This window comes from Onychostruthus taczanowskii, unplaced genomic scaffold, assembly GCF_017590055.1.
Source record: "Onychostruthus taczanowskii isolate IOZ18803 unplaced genomic scaffold, ASM1759005v1 scaffold21, whole genome shotgun sequence".
Taxonomy (NCBI): Eukaryota; Metazoa; Chordata; class Aves; order Passeriformes; family Passeridae; genus Onychostruthus; species Onychostruthus taczanowskii.
In genome coordinates this window covers 9,948,583-9,961,399 of record NW_024499351.1, presented here as the reverse complement: position 1 = coordinate 9,961,399, position 12,817 = coordinate 9,948,583, and the positions used below count along the sequence as shown (strand labels likewise).

The 12,817-nt window shown below is 43.1% G+C and overlaps 1 protein-coding gene across 1 annotated transcript; it reads left to right on the top strand.

Annotated features, from left to right (window-relative positions):
* Positions 1-2,863: 2,863 nt before the first annotated feature.
* Positions 2,864-10,080, top strand: ZBTB18 (zinc finger and BTB domain containing 18). Its single transcript, XM_041404235.1, has 3 exons — positions 2,864-2,988; positions 4,042-4,125; positions 6,239-10,080. The coding sequence occupies exons 2-3, from the start codon at positions 4,113-4,115 to the stop codon at positions 7,819-7,821; spliced, it is 1,596 nt and encodes a 531-aa protein (XP_041260169.1). The 5' UTR covers positions 2,864-2,988; positions 4,042-4,112; the 3' UTR covers positions 7,822-10,080.
* The last annotated feature ends 2,737 nt before the right edge of the window (positions 10,081-12,817 follow it).

The window sequence follows — 12,817 nt, the reverse complement described above, 5'->3', positions numbered from 1 at the left end:
AGCCTTACTCACTGCCAAAAAAGATTTTTAATCTTGAAGTGTTACCTACACTCACTTTTTCTGTTTCTCTCCATCTCCTATTTAGAAATAGTTTAAAAAACGTGTTTTATTATAACAGCTGTATAAATGGTAATTGCAGACCACTCTCTTAACTATAACTGTAGAGAGAAATAACCCGTAGCCCCATGGTGAACCAGTCTACGCAAAACAGACAAAGCAATTTGCTGGAAGTCATACAACCAAATGATAGAATGGAAAAGAGAGTGCAACCTGATTTAATTAGGAGTCAGCATTGTAAATACTAGATGAGGGAAAGTAAATTTTTTTCTCAGTACATCTTAAAACATAAGGAGGCAAGTTCTTGTACATGAGGAGGAAATAATAAATTAACAGAAAGTACAAGCAAGTTAAATTAAATTTTATTTAACATTTATTTTTAAATTTTGGGTCTTGTAAAAGTCTGGACAGATGTGAGAAAGTCCATTTGCTAAATGTCCTCTTTAGCAAATAAATTCTTTATTTTTTTTCACATTAAGCAGACTCATTTTTCAAAGAGTTTTGTACTACGAAAATGCCTAAACTGCCTCCCTCAGTAAAGCTGTACTTGCATAAGTAAATATTCACAAACTGAGGTCTTACTAACCAACCCGGAGCAGCTGGTGAGATGGTTTACTTGAGGAAGCAAGAGGCAGCATGAAGTGTAGAGATCTAGGACAACACAGTTAATGTAATCATTTCAGGCACAGTCACTGACAGTTCAAATATATATAACTGCATAAGTTATTTGTATATTTAACATTTTAAAAAACTAAACAAACTAAACTTTAGAACAATTTTCTGAAGTATTTCCTGTTAAAGTACTTTCAACACTTATTTTTGCAATCAAAAGAAAAAGCAGTTTAGTAGCTCTAGGGAAGATGTTCAAGAAATGACAGGCAGCAGGGAATACAGGACTGATTTTTCTCAGACGAAGTGATTATTAGCACTGAGGAAACAATCAGGAAACATGAAGAGTCAGCATCTTAGCTGCTGTATCCTGGACAAGGACAAAATCTTGTCAAGTTCCAGCTATAATGAAATAGGGAACAGGGTGCCAGTGCAAAAAATACCCAAACTCTTAATGATGGCATTGTATCAGCATTTAAGAGAGACTGAAAGTTAATAATTAAAAAATTTCACACCCAGTGTGAGCAATTAGTTCACTGAACGATGAAGTGAGAAGTGTTTTCTTTTGTGCATATATATATTTTATATTTTCATCTACGTATGTGACGTTTGAAGCATATGGACACCTAGATGCTAGCTGCTGTGTTATATGCATAGCAGTGCTGTCAAAGCAATTAGGCACAGCTAGAATTCAGTCTGTTTCTTTGTAACAGTTTCATATTACTGTAGAGACGAAGTACCTGGTTTTCAGCTTTTATAGCTACTCAATCAATTTTGGTTATTAACACTTAACTGAGCTCTCTTTAAACTCCAAGTCCCTGTCGGTGATCCTCGTTCTCTTTAAAATACTTCCCTATATTACCTCTTTACCTGAGACCAAAGGGGAGATGGGGAAATACCCAAATCTCCTTGGATTAGTCCCTGCTAAGGAAGACCTTAGCCCTTCAAACCTGGCCTCCACTGCCCTACCCTAACGCGCCATTAAGCCGTGGTGCTCTCCAAAGCCGTGACCTCAATCTGCCTGTGAACCGTGACAAGGTCTGGAGAGCTCGCTGCCCCTCAGGCACCAGCCTGCCCAGCAGCGCACAGACCTGGGCACACGCTCATCCCAAACAATGCCAACCTGCTGGCACTGCTCCTCGTAATCCGCCCCGCCACGGCGGGAGGCACGGAAAGCACCCACAGTGCCCAACGCTGAGGTGGGAGCCCAGGGCAGAGCTCTTCCTCGGGAGAGAGAAGCCAAGGCACTTGCACTCTTCTTATGAATTCACAGCTGGCTGGTGCCAATCAAGGAGAGAGGCTAGGACACAAACCACAGAATTACAAACATAAATATTTACTCTTGCTTCTGAAGTGCCCCAGCCAAACTGGGCACACCCCTGAGATTTTGCTTTAGGGGTTTTACACAATGGTATGATATGAATCACCTAATTACCCACTGGTGCTTATTTCTAATTATCCAATCATAAGTGTGGCGGGGCAAAGCTACTCTATTTTTGTACATCTTGCAGCAGCATGCATTAGCATCCTTTTAGATTTATGCTAATCCAGATGCTCCTGCATTCAACTTCTGCAAAGTTACCGAGCATCAGCAACTCGAGTTTCTCTTTTAGATACAGATCCCTTGGTGAATTTTCGCAAAAAGTTTCCTTATCTTAGTCGACTGCGTGCTCTTAGTAGTGGCAGATGACGCCTCATGTATCTTGACATAACACTGCAATACGGACCACACACATACACATACCCAGCGCACACACAACCATCCACAGTACACCAATAACGCTCCTGCCCCTGATCACCGCATGGTCTCAGCACTTTACGGCACGCTCTCCACGCCGCCCGGCCCCGCGGCAGCCCAGCAGCGCCAGGACGGGGCTGCAGGAGCACTCCATGGAGCAGGAGCACTCCATGGAGCGGGACCACCCCCGCCACAGCTCCCGTCCGGCCCGGGCCGCGCCGCACCTGCCGCCGTCCCGCCATGCACCGCGCCGCCGCCCCGCCCCGCCCCGCCGGCCCTCGCCCCGCCCCGGCCGCGCGCGGCCCCGCCCCCTTCCGCCTCGGCTCTCCGCCGGGTCACGCCTCCCCTGCCCGTCCGCTCACCGCGATTGGTGGCGCCGCCGGCCTTCCCGGGCCGCCTCGCTCCAATCGGCGGCCGCCGCGGCCCGTCAGTCAGCGGCGGGACGCCGCGGCGGTTGGCGGGGGCGGCGGCCAGCGGGCGCCGGGGGCGGGCGGGGGGCGAGGCGCGATCCCGGAGCGGCAAGTGAGCGAAGAGGAGCCGGCGGGCGGCGGCGGGAGCGCGGGGACTTCGGGCCGCCGCGCAGTGTGAGTCCCGCTGCCCCCATCGCTGCCCGCGGGACCAGGGCCCCGCACGGGAGCGTCGGGCCGGGGGGGACACGCACAGCCTCGGCCAAAAGTTGCCGCCGCCCGGCGGGGCTGGCGGGGCCGGGCCCTCCGGGAACTTGCTGCGCGCCGCTGCCGCCGCCTCCCCGCCCGTCCCGTCCCGTCCCCGGGGGCGGCGGGCTGTCCCCGCCCGGCAGCGGGCAGGTGACCCGCCCCGCTGGGTACACGCGTGAGTGTCGCCGGGGGGGCCGGCGCGGCTCGGGGCTCCCGCTCGGGCGGGGGGGCCGCTCGGAGCCCGCGGGGCCGGGACCCGCGTCCTGGCGCCGCCGCGGTCAAATAGCTGGGCAGCCCCAGCCCCCGCGGGGCAAGAGCCGTGTGGGAGCCGAGCGGAGCGCTCGCAGTATAGTGCCCCGGCCAGGGGAGCTGCTCGGCGGCTCGAAAGGAGCCGGAGTTGGTGCTCGGTGTCACTTGCGCTGCCTTAAACGCTGGAACTGAAAGGACCGGCGGCGGAGCGGGGAGCTGTGAGGTGGTAAATAGGTCCGGATAATTTCTGCTTATAAGTGAACCCCTGGCCTCAGTAAAACCCCGAGCCGGTGTGGCTTTCTGGGGTAACCCCGTGGCTGGGGTATTCTGTCAGCGCTTAAAGCGGACCTCCAAGTTAAGGCAGAAGTGTTGCTATGCTGCGCATACAGTAAAGCCCCATATGTTTAGGATTTTCTTTTTTTTTTTCCTCCCTGTTAGAAAGTTTGAAAAAAAGAGACTTTGAAGTATTTTGTTTATACTAACAGAAGAGAAAAGTTCTCCTAAGAAAAAGCTGGTGGCAGGAGTGTAGAGGAGTAGCATATGGCATTAAAAGGAGCACAGCTGGAGGTAGCATTTCCATCTGAACATGATGTCAGAGCAGCTGACAGCCTGCCATCCCTCAGCCTTTTATTCTAACACACAGACAGGGAGTTAGTGTGTGCAGATCTGTGTGTGGAGAAGGTATCTCATTCCTCTCTAACATCATCTCCACTTTGCATCTGTCTCTCCTAGTCTGCTTTTTTTCCACCGATCTAACAGACCTGGAGCCAGCAAGACTCAGAGGAAAGGACTTAATCAGGTTTATGTGTACTAAAGGTAGGAGTAGCAATAGATTAGATACAGCGTATTTCTGTTTTGGTGTGTTGTTTATTGAATTTTAGGAAAAAAAATCACATTACTTTTCTAACCAAGTTTAGAGGTAATATATGAAATTGAGTATTAAATAGATAAGTGGACTTAGTCAAAAGGCTTGGACTACAGTTGGAGAGTATCAGTTCTTGGGTACATTGTTAGCATTAACTTTAATGCATATTGTGGGAATGTCTTGGTTTGGAAGAAGGAGAGAGCAAGTTCATCCTGAATTTCTGAGACCAAAACTGCAATGGATTTAGTGGCAAGCCTAAAGAGAGTTTTGCTTTATGTTCTTGTCTTGCATCTTTTAAATTACTTTACAGGGGTTTTAATGAAATATACAAGAGTGTGGGTTTTTACAAAAGGACCTTCCTGGCTAAAATGTGTTTGTAGGGAAGTCTTTCGTTACATGGTTAAATATCCAGTAGCTCAGAAATGTGGTAGCATACAGCTGTAGTGCTTCTGAAAGATAGAAATCAGTTATGTGTTTAAAAACTTTTGTACCCGAGAGAATGGCTTGACTGGTTTCCTCTTTTCTTCCTTGCATGTAGCATTTGAAATCTTTTATTTAGTGTAACAATAATTATTTGAAGGAGTTTTTGTATTTGCGACTAATTTAGAACTTGTAGATTTGAGCTGCCTGAATTGGCCAGACAGCTGTAATCGCACTCCTCTATTCTTAATCTCTTTATCTGGGCAGCAGCTGCCATATGGCCACAGTCAGCTGGATCAGATGTTTATAAGCTTCCTTCTTCGTCCCTCTCTGTCCTTTCAGCCTCCTAATTTGATCACAGCTACCTTGTGAGCTGCCCTCCAATCTTTATTTTTAGCCCTCTTAAGGATTAGGATTGATGTTGGCTGTGGGGCACTTAAAGTGATTGTATTGTAAATCTTCATGCTTTACTCCAGCAATGGTATTTTACAGAATATAGTAGGGGTTGTGTTGTAAGTTTTAGTACATCTTGGTTTGCAAGGGATGAGGGTTTTTCAATAATATCTGCCAGCCTGGAGAGTCACGATATGCTTAGGTGGTTTGGGAGACCATTGCTATCAATCACAGAAGAATAGATTAACATAGGTTTTTAAAAGATTTTACTTTCCGTTTGATTTTTGACTTCTTTACTTCTTTTTTAAGTTTATTTTGTCTTTATCATCAAGGAAGGCAAATAAAAAACACTTGGGTAAGAACAGTACTTGGGATACTCTTTCTAAACGTGGACACACGCTCACGTTGAATGGTTGAATGACTTTTTTTTTTTTTTTTAAAGCTTAGTACTGCAAACTCTGCCTGGTGTGGGAGGGGAGGGAAATTTCTGTCCTTCTGCACTGGGGAAGTGGTGCTCGTTGGCGTTTTGGTTGTTAGCTTTCTTTTGTATATTCTGCATGTTGGCAAAAAATGTTCATGTTCTATTGTACAGTGTGGAAAAGGTTTAAAACCTTAAAAAAACCTGTACTTACTACGAGAAGAAAGCCACATGAACTAAATTTGTAAAAATGTCCATTTTTGCTGTTGATATAAATTGACACGTAAATAATTTTTGTAGTTCATGAATGTTAGAATTGGGTATACAGATTTGGGTATACTAATATTTCTTCACGTGAGAACCTCTCCTCTTACTGCAATTTGACTTTAAAAAGAAGGTAGATGATCTGGTACATTTTTTTCTGCTGCTTCTGTGATATCTCAAACTTAGTGTTTAAAAAAAATTTTTTTTTTTTTTTTGACTGGGGGGGGGGGGGCTTGCCCTCCTAGGGACTCAATCTGGAGGAAGTTCTCAAAAAAAAAACCAAACTGTTGAACAGATTTTATGAACAGCAGTGATACTTTAAAAAAAAATTGCAGATGTACCTATGGGCTCACTAGACCGGCTTATTTACCACAGAAAGGAAATCATGACTGTAGTGGTCAGTCGGGGAAAGAGTTGCCATCGTACATTTGTGTTAAATAATCTTTGCATGGTGTCAGTACCAGAATTTCGGCAATACAAATACCAGGATTTTAGAGTGGAATTACTTGGATTTATAAGTTCTGTGATTCTGACCTACATTTAATTTTTAAAAATTTTGTTGCTTATAGGTTATGAAGACAGTATGGAGTTTCCTGACCACAGTAGACATTTGCTACAGTGTCTGAGTGAGCAGAGACATCAGGGTTTTCTTTGTGATTGCACTGTTCTGGTAGGAGATGCCCAGTTCCGAGCGCACAGAGCTGTACTGGCTTCATGCAGCATGTATTTCCACCTCTTTTACAAGGACCAGCTGGACAAAAGGGACATTGTTCATCTGAACAGCGACATTGTTACAGCCCCAGCTTTCGCTCTCCTGCTTGAATTCATGTACGAAGGAAAGCTCCAGTTCAAAGACTTGCCCATTGAAGACGTGCTAGCAGCTGCCAGTTATCTCCACATGTATGACATTGTCAAAGTCTGCAAAAAGAAGCTGAAAGAGAAAGCAACCACGGAGGCAGACAGTACAAAAAAGGAGGAAGACGCCTCAAGTTGTTCAGACAAAGTGGAGAGCCTCTCCGACGGCAGCAGCCACATGCCAGGAGACTTGCCCAGCGATGAAGATGACGGAGAAGATGAAAAATTGAACATCCTGCCTAGCAAAAGGGACTTGGCGGCTGAGCCTGGGAACATGTGGATGAGATTGCCCTCAGACTCAGCAGGCATTCCCCAGACTGGCGGAGAGGCAGAGACGCACACAGCAGCAGCTGGAAAAACAGTAGCCAGCCCCTGCAGCTCAACAGAGTCTTTGTCCCAGAGGTCTGTCACCTCCGTGAGGGATTCAGCAGATGTTGACTGCGTGCTGGACCTGTCTGTCAAGTCCAGCCTTTCAGGAGTTGAAAATTTGAACAGTTCTTATTTCTCTTCGCAGGACATGCTTAGAAACAGCCTGGTTCAGGTGAAGGTGGAAAAAGAGGCTTCCTGTGATGAGAGTGATGTTGGCACTAATGACTATGATATGGAACATAGCACTGTGAAAGAAAGTGTGAGCACTAATAACAGGGTACAGTACGAGCCGGCCCACCTGGCTCCGATGAGGGAAGATTCGGTCTTGAGGGAGCTAGATAGAGAGGACAAGGCAAGCGATGATGAAATGATAACTCCAGAGAATGAGAGAGTCCAGGTGGAAGGAAACATGGACAGCAGCTTGCTCCCTTACGTGTCAAACATACTTAGCCCTGCTGGCCAAATTTTCATGTGTCCTCTCTGCAACAAGGTCTTTCCTAGCCCCCACATCCTGCAAATTCATTTAAGCACGCACTTTCGAGAGCAGGACGGGATCCGCAGCAAGCCTGCTACCGATGTCAATGTCCCGACCTGCTCGTTGTGTGGTAAGACTTTTTCTTGCATGTACACCTTGAAACGTCATGAGAGGACTCATTCAGGTGAAAAGCCCTACACTTGCACCCAGTGTGGGAAGAGCTTCCAGTACTCCCACAACCTGAGCCGCCACGCAGTGGTTCACACGCGGGAGAAGCCTCATGCTTGTAAGTGGTGTGAACGCAGGTTCACACAGTCCGGAGACCTTTACAGACACATTCGGAAGTTTCACTGTGAGTTGGTGAACTCATTGTCTGTCAAAAGCGAAGCACTGAGCTTACCTACTGTCAGAGACTGGACCTTAGAAGATAGCTCACAAGAACTTTGGAAATAAAATTTTTATATATATAAATAATATATATATAAATCTATATAGTTGTGGTACAGTCTAAAAGCAATCTTGTTTCCTTGAACTGAAAGTTTGGCTATTAGCTTGTTTTTGCACTTTAAGGCAGCATGAATATTTCACTAATTTAGCACTCCAATAAAAATGAATTGTAGAGGTAATCCGACAAAGTAACTAATTGCGGAGCGTATTTTTCCCCCTTTTCGGAATAGAAGCCAGCGGATACTTTACTTCTAAGGAATCTCCAATTCAAAAAATTTGGACGTGGCTTTATTCTCCCCAAAACACTGCGTTCTTTTAAACTCTTGATCTTTTTCCCTCTTAAAATCTGAATGTAGAAATCCTCTCCCAATTTTGTCAGTTCCTTTACATTTTTATAATTGCATGAGTCCTTTCTAGCTGTTGGAAACCTGAATGCTTTTAGACCCCAATGGAAAATTTCTGAAATGCTGGATTATCTATTTTTAAACAAGCGGTTGACTTAAAACTTATTATGGCAACTTCTGGATTTCTGACAGTTCCCACTGGAAAAAAAAAAAAAAACCACAAAAAAACCAACACAAAAACATAAAACAAAAACCCTGAGAGTACACTGGGATCACTGGGACTCTGTCTTACGTGAAGGTTTGCTTGGGATGAAAAAGGATATTGCAGCTTCAGCAGTGATGAACTGTGTGTTTAAAAAATGTGAATTACTGTTATTGTATACTGTAATTGATTACATGGGCCGGGGGGAGGTATCAAAGAACTTGGCAGGTTGTGTTGATGCTCTTAGTTGAGTCTTGAAAAGTAAATATTAACGCTACAGAAATGCATGATTTTCAGTATATTTTTGTCTTTGTTTGCATTGTATAACTTTAACGAGTGAGTTGAAAATTATTTAATTTCCTTAGGAGAAAAACCTGACACCGTTGAAAATGCCAGTGTTATAAAGACGAGAAATGCACTGTTTTTATTTTATCTAATTTAAATTTACTTTCCCACTGTCTTTAAGTTGAGAAGAACTTAAGCTACGAGTTGCCGATTTAGCTACGTTAACAAGGAGAAAAAAATTGAATGTTTACAACCAGGCTTCGAGATTTGCATGTGCGGTGTGCATTTACTAACCCCAGACCCCTTCTAATTGCACAGACCCCACGCCAGCTCCAACTGAGGTGCGTCCATTTCCCCAGATGAGCATTTGTAGGATTCCTGCTGCACCACTCCACCACAATAGGTCGTTCTTTTTTTTTTTTCCCCCCCGTTGAAAAGAGGCTGTGGACTGAAAAAAAAAAAGCAAAAAAAGCCCCGGGCTGAAAGGCCTGGGCAGGCCTGAGTGACAGGGGGGGCCGGGGGGGGCCGGGGAAGGACTATGCGTATCCAAGCAGCAGAGACTGCAGCCTGACGTGTGGTTTTAATGACCAACACGCAGGTCAAAAGCATTTTGCACAGTGTTTGTTTTCCTGTCTTGCACTTACAAATAAGGTCTATGGGAGTAGCATGGAAAACGTTTGCTGTTTTTTCCTTTTTTTTTTCTTTTTTTTTTTTTTCTCTGCTTTTGTTTAAAATTTGATCGCCTTAACTACTGTAAACATAGCCTATTTTTGTGCTTAAGATACTGAATGGAAAACTCCATTGTGTATTGCTGGACTGTTTTGGAAATATTTGGTCAAATGTGTGTTAATTTGGCTGTAATGGCATTTAAAACAAAAAAAAAGCTGTGAAAATGGCCTTGGAGCGTTATCTTTAGTTACTTGAATAGTTTCTAGGTTTAAAACTACATTCTTTTCTTAAGTTAGAAAAGACAATCAGTGTCTGAGGAAAATGGACTTTCTCTTGGATTTTTTTGTGGTCCTCGTGAGTGATTGCTTTTTCCTTTCCTTAGTTTCACATTCTTCTTTTGTTCTAAAACTTAGACTGACATCTAGCTTTGACAATCATAGTATGTTTTATTTTCCTGAGGAGGGAATAACTTATAATGCTGTTTAGTTTTGTACTATTGGTGTGTTGGTGAATTTTTAAACTGTGTGCTAACTGCAATAAATTATATGAACTGAGAAATCAATTCCCTTGTCTTTTTTCCCTCTTTTAAATTATAGTTATGGAGTATTTTTTATATTGTGTAACTTTATTACTTTTGTACAGACTTCTATTGCTAACTGTGTATGGAATATGTTTTCAGTATGCTTTTGGGCACTTTGTTGCTACCATGCATATTTACATCTCACTTAACATTTTAAAAAATTAAATGCTTGTGTTTTGAAAGCATTTCTCTGTGTGCAGCTCTTGATCATTCTATAGAGGTATTTTTTAATAATAATTATTTTTTACTTCCCCAAAGACTTTTGCAGAAGCAGTCTATAGAATTCCAGAAATTTTGTTGCCATGCAAATATCTGTGCAGGCACACAATTCCCTTTGTAGGCTTAATTTCACTCCAAGGAGATCTCTTGGGCTCACTCTCTTGATATATCAGTCTCTATGAGAACAGTAGAGCAGAAGGCAACAACTTAATCTGAAGCATTGGCCGGGTACTGACTGGCTGTCAGTGTTACAGTAGGCAGTCAAAATGTCCAGAGTACTGGTAACACATCAAAGCTGTCTGGACTACAGAGAAAAATTGAAATAATCCTAAATCTTTTGGGTATTTCTCTTACAGACTAAAGGTTTCTCTAAAAATAAAAATATATAAGCTTAGCTAAACCTTTGAAAAAGACCTGGTTTAGATGCTTGTTGCAGGATATACCCAGAATTCTTGTTTGAGGCTGCTCTATCCTAGGAACAAGACCAGCACTGTGGAGCCCAATGGGAATACGAAAGTAGAGCTAAATCAGGAGGCTGGAACAGAGACAGCAGGGCCAATTTGATGGGGGGAAAAATACCTTAATTTAAACATTTCATTACAATTATCATCTGCCTAGGTACAACTCAAGTTGTACAGTGACCAAGTGAATCTCGGTGCCTAAGCTACTCTGCTTATCTTCCTACATCAGGGGTAATTTGTATGTAGCCAAAATGATCTTTTTCGCTGTTTTATTCTTTACGACAATTTTCAATCACCCTTTGCTGTATTTGTGGTGTGGGTTTTTTTGTGTTATTAGAGATATTTTGAAAACATTTCCTTCTGTCAATTAGCATCTCCGGTCGCATAGAATTCTCTGTTTTCTAGCAGCAGACCTTTTCTGTAGGCTTTCAGGAGGTACAATATTATGTGTAGTTAAGATGGGTTTAAGTATCGTCAAGACTGAAAGACGGCTAATACTGCAGTGCTGAAATCTGTGCAGCTGATGAGCTTTGGCTGTGGCTCCAGGCAGATTCACCATTTGTTCTCCAACATTAAGATTTTCAAGGATTGTAGATTCCCAAAAAAAACTAGACTTAGAAGGAGTCCTTCTTCAGAAGGGAACTGAAAACAAAAATTAGCTGTTATTGGCACAAATAATTGAAAATATTCTTTATACTTTTGTGGTTTATCTAGAGATGGTTTGTATGTGTGTAGCACACACTTGTAGCCGTCAAACTGTTTCTTCAATGAAAAGATGAAACATACTCCCGTGTGTTGCTTCTCTCCACAGCATTTAATGTACTGACTTACCTAAATAGCTGTAGCATTTTTCTTCTTTCCTCTTTTTTTTTTTATTTTTTTTTTAAATACAGTCCCTAAATCATGAAGCATGAATAAGCATTTTATTTGGCTTGAGGATATTGTGGTAACAAAATCCTCACCGTTCGTGTTGCCATGATGGTTGAAGGCCAGGCGCGGGAATGGAAGCTGCGCTCTAAACTTCACGGGTTCAGACAACTTTCTCTGACCGGTGACAGTCATCACTTTTTAACTGTGAGTACTTCTAGACTGACTCACAGGGAAAATACTAAATATATAATTTGGCTGGATTTTTTTTAAATCACTTCCCATAACAGCTTAATATTCTTTTAGTTATGAGTGTTTCCTCTAAACTGAAGCTTAGGGGTTTGGTGGGACAGAGACGTTTGAACCAGGCACAGCGTTCTGCAGACCATCCACTTACTGAGATCTGTGTGTATTAGGTGCCATTTGAAAAACTTGGTAGGAGTTTAAAACAAAACTTTCTGGCCAAGGAAGGGAAGGGCTCCTCATTGTTTTTCCTGCTCTCCTGCCTTAGGGTAAAAATGAGCGCCAAACAATTGCATGTACTTCTGTTGACCCTCAATGAAGCTAGACGTTATATTCCCTCAAAACTTGAACTGCCTGGTTGGAAGCATCAATAAATTTTTTAAATTAATTTGCAAAGCTACAGATTCCCTTTTGCCCCGCGCTGGCTCACCTGCTTGGGCAGGGCACTGCTGTTCTCTCTCCCTGCGATGGCATAACTCTGCTTTCCTTCTACAGATAATGGAGCAAGTGATTTGGCAGTGGACTGAATGCCTCCCGCCTCGCCCAGCTGAACCTGCGATAATCAAATGCTCTAACTTTTTAATTGATTCTTAATAAGCATAAGCAACTTCGAAAATACATTTTTCTAGCCTACTCAAAAAGGAAACTTGAGCCCACTGTTTTATGATCAGCGATGGTGCAGCAATTTGTAGCTGAGGCAAACTTGGAAGGGGAGAAAATTTCTACCTGCTCCCTCCCCTCACTTTGAAGCAATGCAAATTCCTTTGGAATGAAGGTAAAATACCTTTCAATCCTGCAAAAAATACCTCAAAATTAGAAAACTGATGTTAAAATGTTGTGATATAATTCTCTGTGGCCAGATTCTCAAACATATACATTATTAATGCTCTTTGTCCATGTGATTTCCAAACTGAAATATATCCAGAGTATGGGCTTTTATTAAAGAAACCTAACCAAAGCATTGAGGTTTTTTTTACTGGCACAGTAAATGTGAATTTTAACAGAACTGTCTTTATATTTTTAAAGGGAGGAAAAAACAATGCATAAATCTTTTGGGCTCTTCCAAAATATTCTACTTCAGGAGTCCTGTGAAAATTTTGTAACTCTTCATTCAGATTTTAATCGTGTCATT